The following is a 27,266-nucleotide window of genomic DNA, read 5'->3' as shown; positions in this document are numbered from 1 at the left end:
TTTAAAAAGATGAATTGTGATAGAAGAAATAAATTTAAAAAAAGAAAGGAAAGATATAATTACTTCATCTGCATCATTTCTAAAGTCTAAAAAAAAATGTCTGGTTCCAAACTGACTTTCCATGAGAAGTTTAGGGAGAGGATGTGTTACATTAGAAATAAAAACACATATACTTCCAGTTAAGTCAAAAAAAGTCAAATGGCATAAGACAGTTTTATTTTCAAGTTTCGTCCTAAACATTAAAATACTTCCCAACTCCAGTTGGCATCATTAAAATACAGCCATGGATAAATGGGAAGAGAGAGAAGCAGTTTTAAAATGGTAGCAGTGAAAAGGTTCACTGACAGTTAAGACTCAGAAATCATTATTTGAAAACATTTAATTGGGTTTTAGACTGCAATTACAATTCCTAGAAACAAGAGAACTAAACTAATGGTGATTTTAACTATTAAATGAAATGACCATTTCTTAGACAAATCTACTCTATTTGAATGTGTCCCTAGCCATATGTGGTAAGTCTTTTACCAACCTTTTAAAATATGTGTAGTCACTGGGCACAAGGAATCTAAAGTGGCATATATATTATGACTATAATTATTTATGTACAGATGAATCATTTTGTGAAAATATGATGCTTGGGATAAGAACTGTAAGATATTACAGGAAAAGGGAAAATAGTGTGATATTAGGGTGGTGGAATTACGCATGATTTAGAAACCATGTTATTTAACTCTGCTATTATATCAACTTTCCAATTAAAATATAAAAATAGAAGGTATTATTTTCCACATGGATCTGGCTTTGAAGCTTTAAAGATGACACATTTAATTTTATTTTATTTCATAATAGCTAACCTCTAAAACATCTCTCAACAGGAGAGTGAAAGTACTCCTTAGCAAAACCAACTTCAACAAATAAACACACTCCTATTAGTGATAAAATAACTTAGAACTCTGTGCTGAGGAACTCTAAGGACCTAAGTAAACACTATGATAGATGACAGAGTGGGAGGTGATGAGGTAGAGCATGTTCCAGTGAACATTTTGGAGATGAGAGTGGCAAAAGAAAGACAAGTATCATCTAAGTGGCAGAATTCAGGGACAAGCATGACACAAGAGTTTCCAATTCAGTCTCATTTAGGGGTTTCAAGGGTACCATTTGCCAATTCCATTCTATAAATAAAAGGAAAGTAGATTAACTCTATGATCAACTCTCAGAAATAAATCTGCTCAAGATATTTATATTCACCTGTGTATGCAAACCCTATTCCTGTACTGTCCTTATTTTTTTTATTGATTAAAGTAAAAACCAAGGCTAACAGGGCAAAAAAAGCTTATCAGGTAATGTCTGATTCCAAGTTCATTAAATAAAACTGATACATGAAACACCACCCGAATAATTTTGTAATTACAAATTTATACTTTAATTGTAATATTCTCCCAATAGCTAAATACTGACACTGCTTACATAATTATAATTAAGCATATATTAAAATGCTAAGTATTTGTACTTTCAGTAAAAAAGGCAAAATTCTATACATGAAAAATCACATAGCAGTTATGATTATCAAGTATGGTGACTGTTAACAAACATATTGGAATTTACACACCTTCAATGAGGTAAAGTTGTCACCTTGAGTGGGAAACTGACTCTGAAGCATTCAGAAAACTTTGTGTATTTACTTTGGAAATAGCTTCAGAATGAGTCTCAATTTTAACATTCAATGTTAAAATTTTTAAAGTTTACTTTGTGTAAATACATATTATAGATATAGTCACACCTTTGTGCCTTCAGGAAAAAGCTTTCTACAATATTTGTGGAAACTGAAATAAATATGATATACTGCAGAAGCAAATTTTCATAAAAGTTAAAATGGTCAGCCTATTTGAAAAGGAGCTAAGAAAAATGAGCTGGTTGTACAAATTCTTTTTTTGGTAGGCTTAGTTGTTATTTTCTAAGACTTCTTAGCAAAGAGATATATGTCCAAAATAACAAAGTAAGGGAGGAAGCAAAATAAATAAAGCACTTAAAAAATACAACAAATACTATTTCAAGGAAAGACACAAAAAGACATGGTTAATATAATTAAAGAGCTACTGGATCTGCAAGCCTTATGACCTTCAACTCACTAATCTTTCAAGCCCTGGTGTTCAAATTGGTATACACAGTGACTCCCTGATGCTCTGGTTTGAAACACAAGGTATATATATTTTTTTAGTTGACAGATATATATACACACATTTTTAGAGGATATACACATCTGTAGAGGATAAGTAAAAACCACTAAATTTAGTTTTTATCATTTACCTTCAATATATAAAAAAGTGCTTCTGCATAAGAATTATCAGACAGAATTATCTTAATAATTTTTAAGTAGACTCTAGAATGCTCTAAGACTTGACTTCTTACCTTGAAACATCCATGTAGGACAAGTAATTGGGAACTGGGTAAACATCAAGTTGAACAAGTTCTAGGAGGAAAAAAACACATAAAAACATTACTATCCAAATGACAAAGAGACTCTTTTTGTATGTAGAATATTATTACTGTGTCTTATTCTCAATTGTTTGTTTAGTTTAGGAAATACAATACATCCATTTGTTCAACTTTGAAACTACAGAAAAGTAAAAAGAATCTTTAATTAAATCACAAGATCTTATTCAGAGATTGAGATAAATTGCTCATTCTACTTCCTACCTCATTCCATCCATTTAGGAATACATGCTAATGTTATGCGTGCTAAATTACATGTGGAAGATTAACCGAACGAATACCGTCTTTTTAACATTCAGGGTTCCTTCCATTAAACCAAATGCATCTTGTCTGTTGCCTTCATTACTCCATTAAAACACCACTCCAGAGGGTCACAAATTACTTCCTCTACTCAAATTTGAAACTCTTACTCAAAACTTTATGCAGTATTACACCAATGTCCTCTACGGCTTTCTTTCTTAGACAGAGTAGTTTCTAAATCTTTCTGCTTCTCTAAACACAAAGTAATTTCACAGGTTCACCTCCTATCTGGATGCACAGCTAACTGTGAGAGGTTTCTAAGCTGACTTCTGGTACCAGTGCTCTCCTAGCTTCTAGGTACCTTACTCCCTGGCTTACAGGTACCATCTTTCAGCAGATGAGTCTCAAATCAACATCTTACAGTCCTGACTGCAAGTTCCCATTAGCTCGCACGTGGCCCAACCCGAAAACCTGGATTAGTGGAGTAGAGGATTACCTCCCTCTTCTCCCAAAAATGCACTCTGTACACTACTTTCTCATCAACAGTCTTAAAGCATCACTTCCAAACATCTTCTCCATTTAAGAATCTCTACTTGTTCTCTATTGCTTACCGTTCTAAATTCAATGCTTTATCATCTGACTCCAAGCCATGCATCCCATAATTACATCTATGAGTTCAGAATTTCTTGTTTTCTCCCAACTGCCAAACAAGTCACACTTAAATTCTTTCCTCCTACTCCATTCCCACTGGCTATCCAACTCCTATAATCATTCAGTGCTCAGCCAAACTGATGACACTAGAATTCATACCTATTTGAGATTTGGCTTTTTTTTCCCAATGAGATGACAGCACATCTTGAAAAATTCCTTATCTTTCAGAACAAATGAGCTACCCTATGCATAAAACAAGTGCTTGATAAACATTTGTTCAACTTGTAGTAGTAAATACTTGTTTTCATTCATTTGCTGATTGTAGGAAATTAAAATCATCACCTTAGTACACATATACCCATATGACCTTTCCTTTTCTAGAACTGCCTTGATTTTCAAATTCTGAAAAAGAGAACTTATGGAATGCTTAAGACTCTTGCTTTATGGTATCCCTATGAGTATACAATTCAGGTTTATCTTAAGGTGAGTTATTTAATAATGGAACGTGAAACGGGGATCCTGAATAAAGTCCAAAATGGAACTTCCTTCCACTTTCCAGTATTAAATCAGGGTTGCAGGTTTACTATCTAATTAGTAAGATAGCCTAAGAAATAGGTCATTTCCCTTCTTCCTCCTAAGCAAGAACCAAATCGAAGTGGGAATCACTTATCCAAATACCACAATATGAGAAAAAAATTAAGAACAATAAAATCTTCCTTTGTGATACCTTTAAATATCAATTCAGCATTCTTCTTTTGTGACTTATATCTCAGCAAAATTTTCCACTTATTTTACTAACTGAATGAGACAGATGTGATGATGCTGGGTGAAATGTTGAAACCAAAACAGAAGCTTTGACGTGGTCTATGTTACATACCATTAGAAGAGGCATAGAGTGCTTTCAGGAAATAGCCACAGATGTTCAATGTCACCAGTTGATTTCTTTCACAGTGTAAAACTTCAATGTTGTTGAAAATCATAGCATCTAGATCACCAAGTTTATTGTCTCGCAGGTCAAGCTGAGTGACATGCTGCAGAAAGTCTACTTCATCTGCTACTAGCTTCCTAATTACATTCAATCTTGAGGGGAAAGGACACAAATAGAGACTACAATTAACCATAATGCTATAAATAAATGGTCACACTCTAATATGATGGGATAATAAGGACTCAATTCTCTCTGTATTATGTAGGGTTCCATGATTTCTTGAATCTCAGTATCTGACCTTGCTTAACTAGCCAGATTCTCTGGCCAATTTTAGCTACAATTCCAGGAGGCCTCAACCTTCATAATATATTCTGAAGCATAAGTTCAACCACTAAGCCTGGGAGAGGAGCAAGTCTATTGACTTTACCTTAATTCATTTCAAGAGGAAGAAAGAAAAATCCACTTAAGCATTTACTCCCAAGAATTAAGTTGTGAAACTACATATACCATAATGAAAAGAACATAAATAAAACCCAGAACAACCCATTAAGCACATTACAACCATGGTGAATACTTAAGGAAAGGAGAAAGGCATTTCAAATGAGAAGAACAGCATTAAATAAAGCATGAGATGCAAAAACAATAATAAATGGGAGTCACAGAACAAACGGAAGCACCAGAGGTGAGAATGCAAACACACAGATGCTCAACTGCTCAGGACCTACATGGACTACCAAAGTTATCGCCATTTTAAAAATACTACTTGAAAGAGCAAAGTGCAGAAAATACTGAAATCTGGCACCTAGGACTCACTGAGAAATCGCAGAATGAAGGACAAAAATGGGAACCAACAACTCTAGGATGAATCAAGGCATGGAGAAAACGGGCAGAGTCTCCAGCAATGAGAACCAGTGAGCTAACAGACTGCAGTTGCTACGGATGAGCTACCAGAAGATAAGGAAGTAGCAGAGGGGACTAGGAGCCAATACAATAAGGACACATTTATCTTAAAAGGGGAGGAAAAATGGATGAAAATCTAAATTCTCAGTTTACTAGTTTACGCTTAATTCTTTTAAAAACAAACAACAAAAACTATCTACTTTTCATCACAAAGTCAGCAAAGTGCTGAGATGATGTACTTGATGATCAGAAGAGAGTTAATATAAGGCTGAGTACAGGAAAGGTAAAAGTTTCTCTGCAGTGAATTTCTGCCCTTTAAAAAATAATATAAAACCATGGTAAATAAGTTAAGAGAGTATCATAAAGCCACTGAAACACAAGGAGTGACGGCAAAGAGCTGCAATTAGTCAATATGCAAGCACAGCATACGGTGTCTTCAAATCCCTTAGAGGATGTTTTTTGGCTCTTTCTCTTTTGTTATTCCAGGTTGTAAGATGAAAAAACTGGCCTCAACCCAGCAATTTGCCTACTTCCAAACGCTCACTAGATTACCAGAACCTATACACTGAATAAAAAAGAAAAATAAAGCTCAACTTGGATACGACAGACTGTAGGAATTAAACTTTCACTGTGATTTAAATGGCAAGTCTTTAGGCTCACACGGTAATTCACCATGGAGGATAAACCTTTTTATTAGTTATTTTTAAGTAGACATAAAATTGTATGCATTTGTTTTGTACATGTTTGAAGTACATACACACTGTAGAATGACTAAATCTAGCTAATATGTGTATTATCTCACAGTTATCATTTTTGTGGTGAGAACACTTTACATCCACTCTCTTAGCATTTTTTAAGAATACAATATATTGTTAACCACAGTCACCATGCTATACTAGGATGAACTAACTCTCTACGAGGCAAAATGTGGTTAAAAATTCCCTTACAATAATCCCCTTAGTTAATACAGTCATTTTATTTATTTCATAAATATGCACTGAGTGGTTCATATGTATAGAAGGGCAGTGTGAAGGAGCATCATCCTAGTCCAGTCGGCTGCTCAATACTTTGCAACTGTGACTCTGAGGAAGTCACCTCACATATCTGAGTCTAACTCCAATTGGTAAAATGAGGATGGCACCTTCTTTGTCCTACAAAGCAGTTGAGAGGATCAAATGAGTAATATATAAGCTAGCACTCTGTAAATGTTAAGAGGGGCTACGGTGATGACGACGACTATGGTCTATGGTTTTGTGGCAATATCAAGGGGGGATAAGAAAAACAACAACAGAGTTCCTTTATTAAAAATTGTGTATTTATTCTTACATGTGTAGACTTTAATCACCTTCACAGTACTCTCTGTTTGATGTATTACTCCTATCGAGATAGGAGCTTTTCCACTGTTCAAGACAGTTTTTGAACTGGTCAGTTTTGATGCCCCTTATTGTTTCTGCCATTTTTGGTTTCACCTCTTCCACATCATCAAAACATTTCCCTGTGAGGACTTTTTTTCATCCAGGAAACAAAAAAGAAGTTGCTGGGGGCAAGACTGGGTGAAGAGGGAGGGCAGGGCATAGGGGCCACGCCATTTTGGGTCAAAAACTGCTCAACACTTAGCATGATATGGGCAGATATACTGTCAAGGTGGAAGAACCAGTCACCTGTCTGCCACAACTTGGGACTTTTTTCCACAAATCATGATGCAACCTTCTCAAAACCTCCAGATAAAAACTTTGGTTGACCATTTGATGCGGAGGAACAAATTCCATGTGTACTACAAGGGGTCTGCCCTCCAAAAGTTAGTTCCAGTTTTTTGGGGGAGGTCCCTCCTCATAAGAGATTCTGAATAAAACAAAGGTTTTTAAAAAATTTTTTAAACAGATTTCACAATTTAGTGAGGATACTCAGATATGTTTTAGAAAATACATGGACTACAAACATGAGATAAGTGCCATAAATGATGTATTAAAAAAAAAAAAAACACCAGAATTATCAAAAAAGATGCTATAGAAGAGAAAGCAGTCGAGAGGATCAAATGAGTAATATATATGGGATTCATTTGAATCCCATAGATAGGCAGAATTTAACAGATGTAAATGGGAGAAGAAAAGCAGCCTGCAAGGAAGCACAGAATGGCCTCTGAACTGAAGACAAGAGCACAGGGCAAGTTTCAGGTCTGTCTGCACAGTTTGTTCAGGGGTGCAGGGGACATGAGAGTAGAATATGGGTCAGGCAATTAAAATTTATCAAGGACTATAATTACTAAGGAATAGTACTGGAGCTCACGGATAAATAAGGGCAGTGCTTAAGTGATCTATGGTAAAGTATCTATTTTCTAAGCTTATAATTCATCACAGACTGATGTACAGTCCTACTGCACAGAACACAGCTCACTCCACATGCAACTCATTGTGCAAGTTTGACAACACCCAAACCAATTGATTCCTGTATGAGAGTCAACTCATAAAGTAATTGGATACTGTGGCAATGTCACATCATTATAAGTTTCTAAAATATCAACCCCAATTTTTGTACATATCCCACTGTGGCAAAGTGGCGAATCTCATTGTGGAAAAGAAAGCACGGATGGAGGCCACACTTGAGCAGCTCTGTGGATAGAGTTTCATCCTCAAGAGACTCACATGCCAGTGGGCTGAAGCCATATATGAGGGCTTAAATACCATGAACTGGAGAATTGAAGGCTCTAAGCAAGACAGTGCTTGCTTGAGAGGCTGAGCAATGGAAGCAAATGGCTCAGCTAGGAGACAAGAGTAGCAGTGAGAAGAAAGGAAGGGATAAAAGAGAGAAACTAGTTACTAAAAGAATCGATAGAATCTGATAGACTAAAAATAGAGCCAAAAGTTGTGTGTCTGGAAAACCAATGAAGTGATGTTGCTGTCAACAAAAACAGGAATCCAGGACAAAGAACTCACTGAGTAAACAAACTGATATCTGTTTCACATGTATTTGGTTAAATGTGTCAGCAGGGAAAACCAAGGAGAAATTTATCTAACTGTGGCTAAAGTGAAAGAGGTCCCCGGAAGAGAAAGAAGGGCTAGGGAGAGATGATTAAATTGAGATGAAAGGAGAAAGATGAAGTTTGAGAGTACATGCAACCACCAAGGGAAGAAAAATGGACAGAAAAAGACTTGACCAAGGAGAGATATGAGGGCAGCAGCCACATTCTGGACAGAGAGGTGGACAAAGAATTGTTAACACCACAAAGAACAAAAAGATAAAGAAAACAGGTCAGCTGCAATGGCTCAAGCCAGTAATCCCAGCACTTTGGGAGGCCAAGGTGAGAGGACTGCCTGAGCCCACAGGTTCACGACCAGCCTGGGAAACTTGGTGAGACCTCATCTCTACAATAAATCAAAACACTAGCTAGTCATGGTAGTGTGCGCCTATAGTTCCAGCTACTTGGAAGGCTGAGGCAGAAGGATCGCCGGAGCTCAGCAGGTCGATGGTGGGCGTGAGGGTGCCACTGCACTCTAGCCTGGGCGATGGAGTGAGACTCCGATTAAAAAAAAAAAAGAAAAAGAAAATATTAAGATTAAAAGAAAAAAATAATCACTTAATCTGATGTAACATCTCCAATCAAAGGAATAAAAAGACTCAATAAAATTAGTCCTTTGCTTAGAGAAATTACTTCAACAGCTTCAATTGAAAGTATTAAGGCAGAATTAGAGCAATCTGACTTGAGTTTTCCCTCCTCAGTTTAGGGGCCTGGAAGGTCAGTCAACATTTACAGAGTGTCTAATGTCTACTTTGGTATTTAAACATCCTGTAGGTGATGTCATCTAAAAAGACTGAAGTCAGAACTAGAACTCTGAAGAATTCATAGAGTTCTTACTAAGAATCGTTACTTCTTGAAATAGTAGAAGCTAACAAGATCAAGCTAACAAGATAAAGAAAAATGGTGCCTTCTCACATGTACCAGTTAACTCAGAAATCATCTCATGCATGTTTCCTGAGGTCAAGGCAACTCATCATCCTCGGCTCTAACAAAGTTATACCACTGGGTAGTTAAATTAAAAAGGGCCTAGATTCTGGAACATGATGGTTTTCTAAATCCATGTGATTTCAGAGGCAAATATTGTGAAAAATTTGGAAAGAAAGTGAAAGTTTACTATCATGCCACATTCCAAAAAGTTATCAAAACTAGAAAAATTATAGCCATTTGTATTCTCCAAATTAAGAATTCTAGGCCTGCAAATTACTAACACTTCCCCAGGTAAGACAGATCTGATTCTTTTAGTCTGAGGAAAGGTGAAGACAAGCAATGCTCTGAGGCACTGGATTATATGGGTTTCCTAGGCCAAACCATATGAATGGAAAAGAAAGGGGAGCAATTATATTGAGATGGATGAGCTTGAGTTAAGGGTCTAGGGCTATCAACCAAGAGGAAGTTGGTAGTAAAGCAAGGAAAGAACCACCCTTGACGAACAGAGTGTGAGGATGCCAAGAATGACAGCGGAGCAGGTTTCACAAGTGGAGAAGAGTCCTCAAGCAAGTAAGAATAACAAAACATAGCACTTTGTAGGGAATGCTAGAGAATTCAACTCCCTTCTCTCTACAACTCTGTGAATTAAGTTCTGTTATTAACCATAATTTACAGATGAGAACACAAAGGCACATAGACATTAAATATCTATTCCAAACTGAACATGGTTAGTGTGTGGTCATCAACCCCTGGCTAATGGAGGAAACTGTTTGCTTGAAAAAGGATCAAATGGGAAAGATAATACTAAGGTGGAACCTTATGCTGCTTTGTAGGAACTCAAGTCCCTGAAAGGCTCCTGTCTTTTCTGGAAAAGATACAAATTTAGAACAGCTCCCTTCTTGTGTACTAGTTCTCAGTGCATTAGAAACTAAACCTCCCTTCCTAAGGGATGATTACTGAGCATTTATCATGTAGTAAGGATCATGCTAGTGGTTTCCAGTTGGGGTTTAGTGTGATCAGGATTAAAAATGTAGGTGTTCTCCTCTTGCAAGGGGTGAGAGTGGAAGTTCTAGCCACACTTAGGTTTGACAGATGATGAGTCTTGTATTTTTGTAAAGAGTGGTAAATTAAGGGCACAGGCACTTGGATGAAGAGAAAGAACATTCAAATAAATAAGGTAAACAAATACATTTAACTTAATGGATACATTATATTAAGGAAGCTACGGGAAAAAAAATTAAGAAAGGAGACATGCTCAATGATGTCAAAAGTCTTAGATTTACCACGGAAAAGAAGAAATAAGACAGAATGATATTCACTTTGTTCTCAAGGACATGATTTTCATCTACTATAAATAGTTCTCTTGCTCAATGGCCCTATCTATTCATACAAATTAAAACTGGGATCCAATTTGCAAAACAAAGTAAGACCTTCAAGACAAACAATCAATCATCAATGAGAACTTTTTAACAAGTTTCAGGTAAGAGCAACCCCTACTATTAATCATTATTCTGCCCTCTATACAGAAATAGAAAAAGGGCTCTCATTCAACTGACCAGCCTGTTTGCTTTGGCTAATTTCACCACAAAGGCTATATCCATCCCCCAAACATGAGCCAACGACTCAAATGAGATATATTTCTCAAAAATGGTTACCTTAGATCCACATGTTTAATGTGAGGCATTTTTCTTAAAGCCTGTAGCCTAAGGGTCTCCATACAGTTTCCAGACATACAAAGTTTATCCACAGCAGTCAATTTCTCCAATACCTCTGGAATGTCAGTAAATTCATTGAAAGAAAGACCGAGATAACTAAGTTGGTGCATGTTCTCCAACTCAGCAGGAAGGGACTGGAGAAAGTTTCCATCCAACAAAAATGTCTGTAAGCTATTAAAGAAAACATAAGAATTATAAGGAGAATGTATAAATTTTACATCTTTATCATCCACATGTACAGATCATAGTACTAGAAAATGTACTACTCTTTGCAAAATGCCTAATAGCAGAGACTGTGGCAAAAATAGACCAGGGAGAAATTATCGGAGATAAGCATCTTAATCTTTTATTGAAAATGAAAATTATGACCAATTTTCCCAACTTAGATAAGCATATATGGGAACAACATGAGCTAAAGCAGTGGGAAGTAGTCCAAATACTCATCTTTCCTTGTTATTTCTTAAAATTAATTTCAAGTCTTGTAATTCAAAACTACAGAAAGTGAAAGTAAGCACTCCCCTAACGTTTAGACATATTCACCTGTAGAAATTTTCAGTACTAAATAGGATATCTTAATTTTTTACAAGATTCTAAAGAGTTTAAGTCTGACAAATGAACTCTACACAAACCACACAGTGCCTGATATCTTGATTTGGGGCCAAGACTTACATGGCCAACATGACAAGTTAACTAATCTCATGTACTACAACCCGATACAATGTCCTTGGGATTTCTGGATACGTCAGCTAGTAGGGTTTATAATACGCACTTGTGCATAGCTCCCACGGCTGCTGGGACTGCTTGCAGGGCATTGCAGGACACATTCAACTCTGCCAGGGTTGGAATACTGCAGACTGCTAATGGGAAGTCCCCTAAGTGATTATTGGAAAGGTTAAGACTCTTCAACTTGGTGAACCTATTACAATAAAACAAAACAAAAGGAAAAGAGGCAAATGTCACAGATACATATCATCATGATTTTAGTATAATCTTAAAGATAATCTTGATAACATTCAATCAACTGAGAAGGAAAAGAGAGGTCAAAGCAGCAGCAGAGCTGGAATGCACATCTTCTGTCTCTAAGGAGAGTCTTAATAAACGATAGACATTATATTTTAAAACAAACTAGTCGCTCTAAAATAAGTTTGAATATTTGAGGATGTGAGTTCTGCTGGATTAAGTTTTTTAGCTGTATCTCAGTTAGCGAAATGAACACATATGTAAATGGCCTTGATGAGGGAGGAATGAGACCAGGCAGAACTGGAGGGAGCCCTTTTGGACTCTGGTATTCCAGACGAGTCAAAAAATGTCTGTTTCCTATCGCTCACCAAACTGAAATAATAAAAACTTAACAATATATCAAAATGATACTCTAAAGTAACCAGGAGTTTGTGGTTTCAAACTTAAGGGCCAATTATCATTGCTCAATCCCAATATAACACTTGATGCTGCTAACCATGCACACTCCTCCTTGAAAAGTTCGTCTCAATTCGTATTAACATTTTCCTCGAAAGGCCTCTTCCCAGTTCTCTTAAACCCCTGTCCTGTATTACTTTCTTCTTTCTTCTTCATCTCCTCTTCCCTACCCGAAATTGAAGTAATCCTCACAGACATGCTCTTTGTCACTTTCAACCTCTCTCTACACTGTCGTCCTTGGAAATCTTTTTACTGCTGTATGAACAACTTTCCCAGTCCTATCAAACGCCAGCTCCTATCCTGAGCAGCATTTTCCAGCTGAAAACTGAACTTACCATCTTTATTCCAAACTAGCTTTTCTTCCTGTTCTATTTTTGTTAACGATGCTTTCATTTTCTCGGTTGTCCAAGCAACTAAAGCAATTAAAAATAGTTCTCTTTAATTTTTACTTATCTGTAAACTCTTACATTTGGCCCACTGCTGACCTCTACACCATTTCTATGTGAGGTAAGAATCAGATCAGTGACTGCATTATGCTAATTATTTTTAAAACTGCCCAAGCCTAACGCTAGGCAATATGCACTCTGCCTAGAACAGACAGCCACATCCTAAAAATAAATCCAATTCAACCTAATTGATATTTTAAATAAATTATCATGTAACCTACTTGTTGACTTCTATAATAAAAAAATGTTAGGCTTTATTCCAAATAGATAAAAGTTTACTTTCTAGATACACTGTCAGATTTTTTAAAAATATCTGTTTTCTTGGATGGCTGATAGTATTTTAAATAAAACAAAACAAACTTAGGAAAGAATTACTGCTAAATCTAAATAATCACTTTTAAGTTGCCTGTTTCATATTAGAACCATCAGACCTTCTTAAAACAAAGAATGCTTATCCACTATTCTGATTATCTATGATCTACAAAACATAAGCTAGAATTACAGGGTCTATTATTTTTAGTCTAATAGTCCTAAAAGCATGCTTGGGAGACCCCAAAAGAGGTCCCTGAGACCAACCTCTCAGGAGATCTCCAAGGTCAAAACTATTTTCATAACAAAACTAAGATGTCATTTGCTTTTATCATTCTCTTCTCCACCTCAAACTGCCACTCTCATTTGCCTCCAAGTGTTTAGTAGAGATTTCCAGATGTTACACACTGTTGTAAAAGTATACACCTGATTGAATGCAGAAATGGATGAGAATCCAGCTAGACATTAAAAGACTTACAAAAATAGAAAACTACCCTTGCCATTGATTTTGTTTTTAAAAAGTTATTTTTCATTTTAAAAAGTTATTTAAAATGTCATTTGTTAGCTGGGCTCGATGGCTCAGTCTGTAATCCCGCGCCTTTGGGAGGCTGAGGTGAGTGGATAGCCTGAGCCTGCGGGTTCGAGACCCGCCTGGGCAACTTGGCGAGCCCTCATCTCTACAATAAATCAAAATGAGCCAGACGTGGTAGCGCACGCCTGTAGTTCCAGCTACTTGGAAGGCTGAGGTAGAAGGATCGCCGGAGCCCAGCAGGTCGAGGCTGCAGTGGCCAGGAACGGGCACTGCACTCCAGTCTGGGTGACAGAGTGAGACTCCAACTCAAAAAAAAAAGTCATTTGTTAACATTAATGTTTTATTATTGTCCAAATGAATTAATATATAAAAATGTTTCTTAGTTTAAATTTATAATTCACTAAATATCAATATATATAAGTAATATAAATAAAAGCTGCTGGGGTTCTCCATTTTTGAGAGAGTAAAGGAGTTCTGAAATAGGATTACCAGATAAAATACAGGACACTGGCCAGGCATGGTGACTCAGCCTGTAATCCCAGCACTTTGGGAGGTCGAGGTGAGAGGACTGCCTGAGCCTCGGAGTTCAAGACCAGCCTAGGCAACTTGGTGAGATTTCATCTCTACAATTAAAAAAAAAAGCCAGGCATGGTGGTACGCGTCTGTGGTTGCAGCTACTTGGAAGGCTGAAGCGAAGGATCGCCTAAGCCCAGCAGGTTGAGGCTGCAGTAGCCATGAATGTGCCACTGCACTTCAGCCCGCGTGACAAGAGAGACTCCAACTCAAAATATATATATATATGACATCTAGTTAAATTTGGGGTAACAATAAATGCTTTTTAGTATAAGTTGTCCATAATATTGCATGGGGCATACTTATGCTTAAAAAAACCCCAATTCACTGTTGATATGGAATTCAAATTTAGCTGGTGCTTGCTCCCCATTCCCAAATCTAACAACTCTGAGATGAAATGTTGCTCTAGTCGTCTGTTCTAGTCAAATGAAACAGCAACCCATTCTAGTGACTTTTCTTCAACTGACAGGACTAGTCAGATTTGCATGCAATCAAACTGAACTTTTTAAGGTTCCTCTAGGAAGTAAAAAGATCCACTAGACATTATCCAGCACAATATAGTATTCAGACTTCAGAAAGCGGGGTTGAGAGGATTTCAGAGCCAGGAATCACTCAAGTTGGAAGTACTGGCTTTTGAAGAATAGAGATCAATAACAGGGGTGGGAGAGGTGGTTTAATTCATTTAGGGACAAATTCACTAGGGCCTTATCACTACTGAGGATGAAGAAAAGCAGCAGTAAGGTGAAAAAGTAAAATGCAGTGACAAGCTTAAATGGAAAATGAGAAAAAAAGCCTCTTAACAAGTATCCTGCATTTGTTTTATATGCATAAGATCATTTTTAAAATTTAAAATGGCCAACAGCTCTAAATATAAAGAGATACAATTATTCTCTGCATCAACTCAATAACAAAACACTATCAGATCTATGTAGAGAGAACTGCCCTGAGTCCCACAGGCCAAGTGTCTCCAAAGCACTAAGGCATACTTGTGTTTTTTAATGCCAAGTTTCACAGAAAAGCACAGTCAACTAAATACACTTGATAAGCTACAGAAAAGAAATCTATAATTGTGGTCTATTTAGAAACATACCTCAAGGTCCCTTTCAAGCTAGTTATCCTGAGTTCCACATAACAAAGTGCATAACTCTTAGTCAAGAGTAGTACCTTGAGGTAACAGAAGGTCAAAAGTTGGGACAGAAAATCGATAGTAAAATGAAGCTGATAATATCACTACTCTGCCAAATTAATGACATTTAATTTGCATCTTCTACTGTACTTACATCATAAAACGAAGGTAGCATAGTAATGATTCTGTATCCAGACACAAAATGTACTAAACTATCGGGAAGTGTGATCTATTTTCTTACCTTTTCCTTTTTTTTTCTGACTTAACTAAGAGCAAAGTAGGAATAGCACGTACCTTAAAACTGCTATTGAGTGAATTGAGCGACTGTTAGTTTTGCCCCCATATTTGTCTAGCTTCCCTTTTTATCTAGAAAACAGTATATTAGACAAATGCATTACTGTCTACACTTAGCTTTAAATGGATTTTATGGCTACTAAATTTTGAGACATCATCTTCCAAGCTATTCCTCAAGCAAATTATTTAACTCTATAAAACGGGAAGTGAGTGTTTAGTTTCTTAATCAGAAAAATTAAAATGCACCAAATTCACACACTCAACTTCTCTATCTTTATATTAGGGAGACGTAAAGGTTTTTAAAACAGATCATCCACCATTAAAAATGCTTATTTCGTTCTGGCCTCCAAAAAATTAATTGTGATTGAGTGATCCTTAGAAAATAAAGTGGAGCCATTTCTATCCATCCGAGGGCAGAAAAGAAAAAAATATACAAACGCTGCCAATCCTCACATACTTCCTCCTTCTGGACTCGTTTTGTCATGATCATAAGACATACTTACTCTTTTCCCCTTTCTTAGCACCTATTCATTTAGTCTACCCACACTCAAAAATGTACATACAAAGCTCTTTCTGCACCTGAGTTACAGGGAATAGCTATATATACTTGTATATATTTAGGATATAAAAGCAAACAAATAGCATGATGACTATTTGGAGAGATAACATTAGCTTTGGATGCATGTAAATCTTTAGTAATTTTCCCTCCAGGAACTAAGAGTACACATGATACATCTGGAAAACTTGACTGTAAGATAACAGTACGATGAAGTAGTTCTATTTTAAACATACTCCAAACGTGCTTAAAATGAGTGTAACAAATGACACAGGAAGAGGAACCATACTTGCCTTATTCAATTAGTCTAACAGAAAAAAATCAATATCACTTCCTTATTATTCACCACAAGTGGGTCAATTAAAAAAAGATTCCCTAGGTGAATGGATTTTTGTTTCACAGTAACAACCCATGTTTAACTTATTTTTTTCCCTGTGGGAAACATGCTAACACACTTTGGTAATTATTAGGCTTCAGTATTAAGTAATGAAGGAGCTGCTTCAAAGGCTAGACTTGTAAGCCTAGCTCTGTGCTTAGTCCCCTGCCTTGCATTAATTATGCAAAGCAGGCTCCCTAATGGCTTAGAGTGACTCTACCTTAGTGGGGAGTTGCCAGGCTGTTGGTGCTCTGAGTCTCACTGTATTTTCTTTTAAGACTGATTTTATTTGATTACCAAAACAATAATGCTCACTTAACAAAATGTGCAAACGATTAAAAAAAAGTTAACAGTTCCCCTATTTCCTTTCAAATCCCATCCTTCTCAGCCTGTATCAACAGTTTGATATACACCCTTCCAAAGCTTTCCTTCCTTTTAAAACATAGCTGCATAAATAGGATAGCCCTGTACCTGACATTTTTGGAAACAGGATTACACCATGCACATTTTTTTCTATAAAACTTGTTTGCTCATCAAATACAAACGAATCATCTTTCTGAGTCAGTATGTAAAAATCTAACTCAATTTTTTTGACAGTTGCATAATACAGAGTACAAATGTATTATAATTTATTTCATCCCTCCACTGATTGACATTAGGAATACTCCCAGTTTTTCTGCTGTTACAGTTCTGCAAGAAACACTACAGTCATGTATTCATTTGTGCATAAATGATTTTATTTTGCAGTATTTATGGGTGCTTAATGTTTCAACTTAAACTCTGAAATCCAAAAGACTAAAAATTGATTCGTGCGGTGAGAAAAGCTGGCTTGAACTGATGTGAGTATTCATTTGTTCTCTCTAGAAAAAAGAATGTGTTGCTTGTGGGGTGCTGCCCTAAACCCTGCTGGAGGTGTTATATAATATGTAGTATATGCATCATGTTATCTCTATATAATCTGAAAATCTCTGAAATCCAAAACACAATCAGCCTCAAGAGCTTTGGATAAGGGACGTGAACCCCTACATCTAAAAGTATAATGGATTGGCCTCAGAGCATAGCAATTTAAATTTTAATACAGACTGCAAAACTACAGAAAAAGTTGTAAAAATTCATACTCCCAATCAGTCATGTAAGAGAGGGTCCCTTTCCCTGTGCTTCTTTTCACAAGCATTTAACTTGAACATCCTTCCATTTGTTGCTAATTTGATGGGCAAAAATTACAACAGGTCATTTCAAATTTTTGTCAATATGACTGAGCTACTTTTTGTGAAGGGGGCCATGGTAGTTGCAAATCTTCTTTGAGCTAGACATTCATATCCTTTGCCCATATTTCTATTGGATTATTTTTCTTTCATTTATAAATAAGTAGGCACTCCCTCTACCTACCATATACTGTCATATGCTATAAATATTTCCTCCTAGCCCACTGTTTAGTTTTTCCCACTGTTAACTTTTGCACACACTACTTTTTAAGTTTTATTTGCTCAAATTTGGCAATCTTTTCCTTTATGGGGTCTATATTTTTTATCTCACTTGAGATGACCTTCTCAGTCCACCCCAAAGTAAAACAAATGTTTTCTTATATTTCCTTCTAAAATGTATATATTTTATCTTTTACATTTTGAATTTTTTTAGTCTGTGTCTCACTCTGTCACCCAGGCTGGAGTACAGTGACATAATCACAGCTCACTGCAACTTCAACCTTCTGGGCTCAGATGATCCTTCTGCCTCAGTTTTCCAAGTAGCTGGGACTACAGGCACATGCCACCACACTTGGCTAATTTTTTGATTTTTTTGTAGAGATGAGGTCTTGCTATGTTGCCTAGCCTGGTCTCGAGCTCCTTGGCTCAAGCAATCCGCCCAGCTCAGCATCCCAAAGTTCTGGGACTACAGTTGTAAGTCACTGTTCCCAACCTACATTTGGATCTTAATTCCACCTGACGTTTGTTTTTACATGGAATATTAGGTTGAGGGTCTAGCTATTTTCTTAGTTATGTTAGCAACATTTATAAAATAAACCATCCTTTTTGATAACTATTCAACTTAAATAAATTTAACAAACTTGGGAGGGAGAATAAGAAAGCAATCTTAGTGCTGTTCTAACAAAACAGACAATGTGAAAAGCTTGTGTAAAAACAAGTTACATTTTCTTTTCATTTCTCTTTTCTGTTTTCCAAGGGAATTTATAAAATCAAGTACATGCTATTGTTCTTCCTGAGACAACACCTTGTGGTTTTGTGCTGGCAAAGTGCTTCAATAAGACCATAAGTTTGGCAGAGTAACTTTTCTTTTTATCTTTAGAAGGAACAATCTTGGGAAGGGTATCAAAGTACTTTTAAAAATGTATATTGAAGGCAACTCCCTCAGATCCCCTCCCACTGTGGGAGCTTTTCTGTCCTCTCAATAAATCCTGTTTTCTCACCAAAAAAAACCCCAAACAAAAACGTATATTGAATATACTTGCTCTTAAGAAACAACAGTTAAGTAAATAAATGAGAAAAAGACGATCAGTCAACAACTTCCTTATTTTCCATGTGTTCTTCAAATTGATTCTTTTAGTGTGGTGCATTAAAGCACTTATGGACTTAGTCCTACAACCGTGTTTAATGTTTCTGCCCCCATCCAGGTATAATACAGGGCAGCATGCACGTGCTATAACAGTTACATAAGGAAGCAAAACAATTTGCAAAAGACATAAGAGGTTGTCTCTCCTCAATGCAAAAGGAAGAAAGAATACCTTTTGCCTTATCTGTGGCTGCATGGCATGAAGAACATTTGACTCATTGTGCTTACTTCAGAAGTGCTGGGAACACCCACCCTTCAGAAAACATGACTTAACTCCTTCTGGCTTTCACACTGCTGTCCACACCCCCAAACTCTAATGGCCTGTAACTGAACTCTCATCTGCTCTCAGTTTCTTGGTGTAGTGCTTTTCCTGTCATCCCTGAAACAAATCCGCATGAACTCATGTGTGTCCTTCTGTTCCAAGGGCCAAGCAGTCTATCAGCCTCGTTCCCAGGGAGCACCTGCCATCATCTTCTGGGAGGATCAGCAGTGCACGAATGCTAATCTGGCACATGACCAACTTCCAACCCCTTGAGCCGAAATAAACAGAAACCATCCTATCTAAGTCCTAATCACCAAAATGACTCTTGGTACAAGCAAAATAAACCTATCACTTTCTCATATGACTAGAAAACAAAAATAAATGCATGCATATTTTACTTGGATAAAAATTAAAATTTACTGTCACAAAATAATTTCACCCTAATTTTCTTAAGAACCGCTGCAGATGTTAAAAATCAGTATAAGTATACTAAAGTTAAAACTCATGAACGTGATTTTTCCAAAGTAGTAACCAAAGAAATAGAGAATATTCACTGTTAGCACTAATTGTAATGGACATATCGCTATAAAGACAAAAATTCTTTAATTTAAAAATTTTATATTTTGATTGATTTATTCATTTTTTTAGAGACAAGGTCTCACTCTGTCACCTAGGCTGGAGTTCAATGGTGTGATCTCCACTGCAGCCTCAGACTCCTGGGCTTAAGCGATTCTCCTGCCTCAGCCTCTTAAGTAGCTGGGACTACAGGCGTGTGCCACCATGGCCAGCCTTGAAGAGAAAAATTCTTATTTTAATCCCTCTTTAAAAATAATTCAAACAAGAGGCACCTGCTAGTTACTTACTATGTGACCAACCCTAGGCAAGGTTAACCCTATGAATACAACAATGAATAAGACAGAGCTCTTGCTCATGTGACAAGGAAGGAGAGTGTACAGGCACAGGCACTGTAAACCCAGTAAGTACATTAAGTCACTCCAGATCTTAAGGTACTAATTATGTAAAATCAGTAGTAACAAGATCTACAACAACCCTGCACTAACTAAATTCAGGAAAACAATGAGTCATAAGCAGCATAAATCTGTCATTTTGATTCTTTTGTAAATTATCAATATAAGAATCAAAAGACAAGAAGTATGTTATGTTATACTAAAACATCTCTCTTTGGAGATGGTTTCTTTAATCAATTTATCCATGACTATCTTTTTTCATTTTCTCACCAACAGATCTGTCCATAGTTAGCTAATTTAATCATCAATACTATTCAAGAGTTGTTTAATATTAACCACCACACTAGTACAACAAATAATAAAAAGGCCAAAGGAACATTTCTATAAAAGGAAGAAAATGAATCATTATTCCACTCCTTAAAGCAAAGAAAATCAACAAGTATATGTGTATAAAATCCCATTCAGGTCATACAAAGATATATAAAGATGAAAACCAGACTGCATCTATACCAAGGATATTGGATCACCAAAGGAATGAGAACATGAGCAAAAGCAAAAGCTAAAGAGAATAGCTATGTCATGAAAATGTACTTAGACATGAGTAGCTTAAAATCCACATCACAAATAGACCAAGTATCTGGTAGCTAAATTTAAAAAAAAAACAACTGACACCCAAAAGTTTACTAGGTATGATGAAAGTCTGAGGCTAGGAATGAACCATTCATTCACTCAACATTTAGAGTTCTAACTATGCACAAAGGTGTGTGAAGCATACAAATGTCAATCAGACATGATTTTCACCATCCAGAAACTTGAAACAACTTAAGTACAAAGCTGCTATAATACAAAACAGAAGACGAAACTTACTGGAGAAGAAGATACCATTAGTGCCTACAAAAGAAAACTCCTCCCTTTTACCTAAGGGACATAAATAAGAGTTCAACAGACAGATGGAGACTGGAAGAGAGACCATTTGAAAAGAACAGTGTGATGTGACTATGTTTTCAAACTTCAGTATATATTGTGAAGATGCAGATTCTTGGGCCCCATCATTAGAGCTTCTGATTCACGTCTACCATGAGAAACAAGTATCTGTGTTTCCAAATGTCTTGGTTCATTTTGTGCTACTATGACATAATAGCACTGACTGGGCAATTTATGAAGAAAAAATTTACTTCTCACAGTTCTGGAGACGTGGAAGTCCAATATCAAGGTGCTAGCATCTAATGAGGGCATTCTTGCTGTACTGTCCCATGGAATAAATGCAGAGAGAGAGAGAGAGAGAGAGAGAGAGAGAGAGAGAGAGAGAGAGAGAGAGAGAGAGAGAGAGAGAGAGAGCAAAAGAGCAAACTCACCAGATCAAGCTCTTCTATAATAAGCATTAATCCATTCTATAAGGGCAGAGTCCTCAGGGCCTGATCACCTCTTCAAAGTCCCACCTCTTAATACTGTTGCACTGGGGGTTACATTTCCAACACATGAACATTGGGAGACATATTCAAACCACAATACTAATAAATATCCCAAATGATTCTGATGGAAGCATTTCATAAACCATTTTGAGAAACACTGACATAGAGGGCAAAAACGACAGGGTGCACTTGCAAAACATTAAGTAGGCCAAATTACAGCATCTTAACTTTCTTGGCCTCACTTCCTCTGTACATACGCACACACAAAGATACAGCATGGGGTAAAAATATGCATTCTGACAGAAAGTTCAAAATTGGAGAAAAGAACAACCATTTGGAAAGCCATACTTTCCCTAAGGTTTTCTTATGAATTATAAGTCCAAAAGACATCACCAGGGAGGGATGGGTGCGCCCTGCTTTCACAGAGGTCATTGTCAAATATCCTGCCAGTTCTAGTGTCATAATCCTAATCACCCATGAGAAATGACAACAGGCATGTGACTCCTCCCATTCAAAGTTCCATTACTTTGGAGAATGGCAAGTGACATTAAAACTACAGTCACTCAAGAAAAACAGAAACTTGAGTGGGTCTTCAGTTTTTAAAACTGGCACATGTGTGTTGCCTGAATGAGTTCCAGAGTTAGATGTGTTTACCAGACAGAAGATAAAGGAGAGATTGGGAAAAACAAGCAGTTTGGTTTCCATCAGCATTCTCACACCGGCAAACAAAAAATTATCATGTTCCCAAGCCTCAAGCTATGGTGACACTTTACCAACAACCACAAAATAAGCTCTGCTGGCCCTCTTACTCTACACTGTCCCCTAAGAGCTGTGCAAAGTGAAAAGCTGATTACCTCTCAGAACAGCAAACATCTACAAATATAGTGTTTAGCATCAAACTATTGCAGGTAAGTGAAAGCTCAGAGAATACAGCAAAGGGCTTAACTAAATCACAGACCAGAATTGGGCAGAATACAATAGCTAAGCTGGAATCAAGCCAAGGCTTTTGATGACACTGCCCTCCTTTTATTTAAGAGGGAGTAAAAAAGTTAGAGAACATCTTAAATGATCCCAAAAAGTCAATAGGGCAAAATATAATTTAATATAGCCGGGTGATAAATGAATCTTTTGTTACTGAGCTCCCTCTTCAACATGTGCATATGAGGGAAGAAAACAGTCGGCCATGATTGCCAGAAATGCGGTTGGCAGTATCAGCCAAGGAGAGGCCAAAAGTCTACACAACTCAGAGCCCAAGCACCATGTGAAGGCTATCCTTTGATCAAATGCTCTGGGAAGAAAAATGGAAATCTGAGAATTCAAATGCCATCAGAAAAGTAAAGCTTTCTAAGAAAGGAAATTCTAGTGTTGGGGACAGTTAACTGAATTAAAAAAAAAAAAAAAAGGACATTCCACACATTCCATTTAAATACTTGGCAAGCCTCACCAAACCCCAACAGTGGAAATTCCTTCCCAAGGTTTTCTCTATCCCTGAGCAGCACTTGTGCTTTTTCTTTCTTTTATACCACATCTACCCTGTCTTCAGCAGTTAGCAGCTAGTTTGTCTGTAACATTTTTTAAATGGCAGAGCATTTTTTAAATGGCAGAGCATCCCAGCACTTTGGGAGGCAGAGGTGAGAGAACTGCCTGAGTTCAGTGTTTCAAGATCAGTCTGAGCAACATGGCAAGACCTCATCTCTACAATAAATGAAAAAAATCAGCCAGGTGTGGTGGCACATGACTGTGGTTCCAGCTACTTGGAAGGCTGAGGTGGAAGGATCTCTTGAGCCCAGCAGGTTGAGGCTGTGTTGGCTGTGAGCTTGCCACTGCACTCCAGCCCAGGTAACAGACTGACTCAAAAAATAAAAGTACCGCTGTTTAAGTCTGGTAAATGAGCTGAAAAAACATGTTAGCATTCTACTCCTTATTCCACTATGCTAAGGAATGATCACTATTTCTATTAAAAGGAGTTTTCAGAAATTACTGACAAAAACAAAAATCTAAAATCTCTCTTTCAATAAAAACCCCAAAATGTAAGCTTTTGATAAGAATAACTAATTAACATTAATAAATTTGTCCCTCTGGAATGCCAAGATCCCAAAAATAATAGAACAAAAAATAGAGTCATTTGCTTTCCACTCCATGGGGATTAAAAATGTAAAAACTTGAGTTTTCTAAGAAGAAAGGTATTTGATAAAAGCCACACATAATTATGAGTTTCCCATTGTTCATTTCACCATAACTTTCATTCTATTACGCCCACATCCTTGAACACCCAACTCAACTTCATTCCATCATTCCCTCTGTTTTCCCATTTGAAAAAGTAAATTTCACATCTAATCCTCCAAGTTTTTAATTCACTCCCACCTTCACCCAAAGGTTATCTTTATCTTATTTCAGGTGACAACATGTTTATATGTACCACAGCCTCTGAGACACAATCACACACTCCTTAAATTCTTGAAATTGATCTCTAGGTATATCATGTAATGTGATTGAGTAACCATCCTTCTAAATGATCAATTATGTCCCCTTGAAACAGTCACCTTGAATGCTAAATACAGAAAATGGTTCCACTGTTCAAAGTAGTTTTAGATGCTCTCTTCTCAAAGTCTTATGTTCACATTTTTTGATTATTCTTGATGATGGGAAAACCAGTAATTCAACTCAACAAATACTTATTAAGGACTTTATAAATAGATGGCAATTTTAGAAGTTTTCAGATGTTTATTATTAAAGGTATAATCGATAAGTACCATAAGTATAAACAAAGCTAACAATTCAAAAGAAGAAAAGGTCACACAGAATTGGGAAATAACCAAAAGCTTCAAGAAACAAAAGTCATTACAAATATGCTTTGAAGGGTGGGGTAAGATTCACTAGGCTGAGTATGGGTTTGGCAGGTGGTCAAGGATAAAAGGGGTGGCACATTCTTTCAAAGTGAGTGGCAAGAGAATGTGAGGTGTGTTCAAGAGAATGGTGAATAGATTCATAGACTTTTTGTTTAGAAAGTCCAACTACATACTGTCCATCTTAAAACTAAATTCTCCTTTTCTAACTTTAAAGACTTTCTTACAAATCTTTTTCTATGTAAGGCTTTCTGAATCATCTCACTGTACATGTTGTCTTCTCATCATACTTTCAACCGAAGAGAAATAAATAATAAATTACCAGCTTCATTTCCTTCTAGAAGTTTCTACAATTTCCTCTGCACAGAAACAGGGTAGGTACACTTACACAGAATTGAATGAATAAAGACAACTGCCACCACCATTCACTCATGTGCCCATTCATCTATGAAGTATGTATTTCATGGTCCACCTAGAACAGTGGTCATCAACCTTTTTGACATCAGGGACCAGTTTTGTGGAAGACCATTTTTCCATGGACCGGGGGTGGGGGAGGATGTAAGGTCAAACTTCACTGCTAATGTTAATCGGTATTTGCAGCTGCTCCCCAGTACTAGCATCACTGCCTCAGCTCCACCGCAGATCATCAGGCATTAGATTCTAATAAGAAGCAAGCACTCTAGATCCCTCATATGCAAAGTTCACAGTAGGGTTCGAGCTCCTATGAGAATCTAATGCTGCAGCTGGTCTGACAGGAGACAAAGCTCAGGCGGTAAGAGGAATGATGAGAAGATGAAACCTTGCTCATTCATTTCTGGCTATGCGGCTCGGTTTCTAACAGGCCAGACATTGGTACCATGGTTACCTGGGGGTTGGGGATCCCTGACCTAGAAACAGTAAGGACCTCTGATAGAGACCTGATTTCTGCCCTCTAGGAATTCAATGCTAATCAGAGCAAACTAGATAAACACAGAAATGGTGAAGTAACAAAGGCGATAAGGAGACAGACTAAAGTAACTTGAGTAGAAATTAAATATAACATCAAATGTTGAAAATTTATGACAATAATGTTATTCTTATGCATTATAATATCTTCACAAAAATAGGCTTAACTATTGAACAAAATCTTGTGAAACTGTGAAGGGACAACAGTAACAAAACAACAAAATTCAGAATTCAAAGGAGAATGTTTAAAAACAGTTGGTGGTACGTCTTTTATTTTTATTTCTTGCCTATTTCAGTATCATGCGTGGTAAAAAACACATTAATAATTTCAATGCTATAAAGCAGATCTTCAAAAATGTCATTCATTCAATGTTATTTCATTATGACACTGAAGAAAAAAATTGATTTCCAGCCAGGGCCACCATCTGTGTGGAGTTTGATGCACGTTCTGCTCATGTCTGTGTGGGTTTTCTCTAGGTACTCCAGTTTCCTCTCACATCCCAAAGCAGATTAGGTTCACTGGCATGTCTACATGGTCGCAGTGTGCATGTGAGTGGGAGTGGGCATAAATGACCCTGTAGGATCATGTCCTATCCAGGACTGGCTCTTACCAGGTGCCCTGAGGTGCTGGGAGAGGATACAGCCATTGGTGACCCTGAACTGGAATAACTGTATAAATAATTATTTATTTTTATTAATCTTTCTTAAGTATATGGATAGCTCACATTTATTTCAATATCCAACATTAAAAGTGTTTGGGTCTTTATTTAGTAGTTGGGTAGTGATTTTGTGACCAGAAATATGACATAGGAACTTAACTCTTATTTATATATGGTAACGTTAGTTTCATTACATGTTGTTTTGCTTAAAGTTGCAGTTTTCAAGAACCTATTAATGACATTAAATAAGGAGTTACTGTCCATGAGTTATCAAGTCATTTAAAATACCAACTTTACTGAAACTAAAGTTAGTGCTCTCCCTATAAAAGTAATTCCATTCCTAGAACCAGCTAGGTGGGACCTTTTAACTGTGTTAGTTTTGTTTGTCTACACAAATTTACCTACAAATACCAAGATCTGGAAAGCAGATTCATTTCTCTTATTAATAAATAGAAGTTATAACCAACAAACATCAAAAACAACTGAAACATTTCTATTTATGAGGCATTTAAATTGAACTTAAGTGACAAACTTCCCAAGTACCGTGGACAAAGCTACCAGAAATATACACAAACTATTACTATCAAATTTTGCTTTTGAGTCCATTCTCTGGACTGTTCTTTCCAAACATGGCAGGATATCACCATAAACGAAGTCTCTAATCTATCATCCTGAATGAAGAACAGTAGAATACACCATGCTAAAATATGCCTCTGTGAGCCAAAGTCACTTGAAAAATAGCATGTGTAAGAAGAGTGCTCTGCTGGGCTTGGTGGCTCAACCTGTAATCCCGCGCTTTAGGAGGCTGAGGTGAGTGGATTGCCTGAGTCCGCGGGTTCGAGACCCACCTGGGCAACTTGGCGAGACTGCATCTCTACAATAAATCAAAAAATCAGCCGGGCATGGTAGCACATGCCTGTAATTCCGGCTACTCGGAAGGCTGAGGCGGAAGGATCGCTGAGGCGGAAGGATTGCCGGAGCCCAGCAGGTCAAGGCTGCAGTGGCCGGGAGCGGCCACTGCACTCCTGTCTGGGCAGCAGAGCGAGACTCCAACTAAAAAAAAAAAAAAAAAGAAGAGTGCTCTGACCTCCTCTTTTCTTCCTAAAAT

At 37.0% G+C, this 27,266-nt stretch overlaps 1 protein-coding gene across 1 annotated transcript in view; it reads right to left on the bottom strand.

Moving 5' to 3' along the window:
* The window catches only part of LOC103257955 (PH domain leucine-rich repeat-containing protein phosphatase 1), a 195,248-nt gene that overhangs the window by 26,141 nt on the left and 141,841 nt on the right, over nucleotides 1-27,266 (bottom strand). Inside the window, exons 5-8 of the mRNA XM_008055664.2 lie at nucleotides 11,640-11,786; nucleotides 10,811-11,041; nucleotides 4,262-4,464; nucleotides 2,410-2,470 (exon numbers count right to left, since the gene is read on the bottom strand). Coding sequence (XP_008053855.2) covers nucleotides 2,410-2,470; nucleotides 4,262-4,464; nucleotides 10,811-11,041; nucleotides 11,640-11,786 — 642 coding nt within the window. The remainder of the gene's footprint in view (nucleotides 1-2,409; nucleotides 2,471-4,261; nucleotides 4,465-10,810; nucleotides 11,042-11,639; nucleotides 11,787-27,266) is intronic.

The sequence above is a fragment of the Carlito syrichta genome, unplaced genomic scaffold (assembly GCF_000164805.1).
Source record: "Carlito syrichta isolate Samal-C Ts95f unplaced genomic scaffold, Tarsius_syrichta-2.0.1 Scaffold82257, whole genome shotgun sequence".
NCBI lineage: Eukaryota > Metazoa > Chordata > Mammalia > Primates > Tarsiidae > Carlito > Carlito syrichta.
This window is presented reverse-complemented; position numbering and strand designations above follow the sequence as displayed.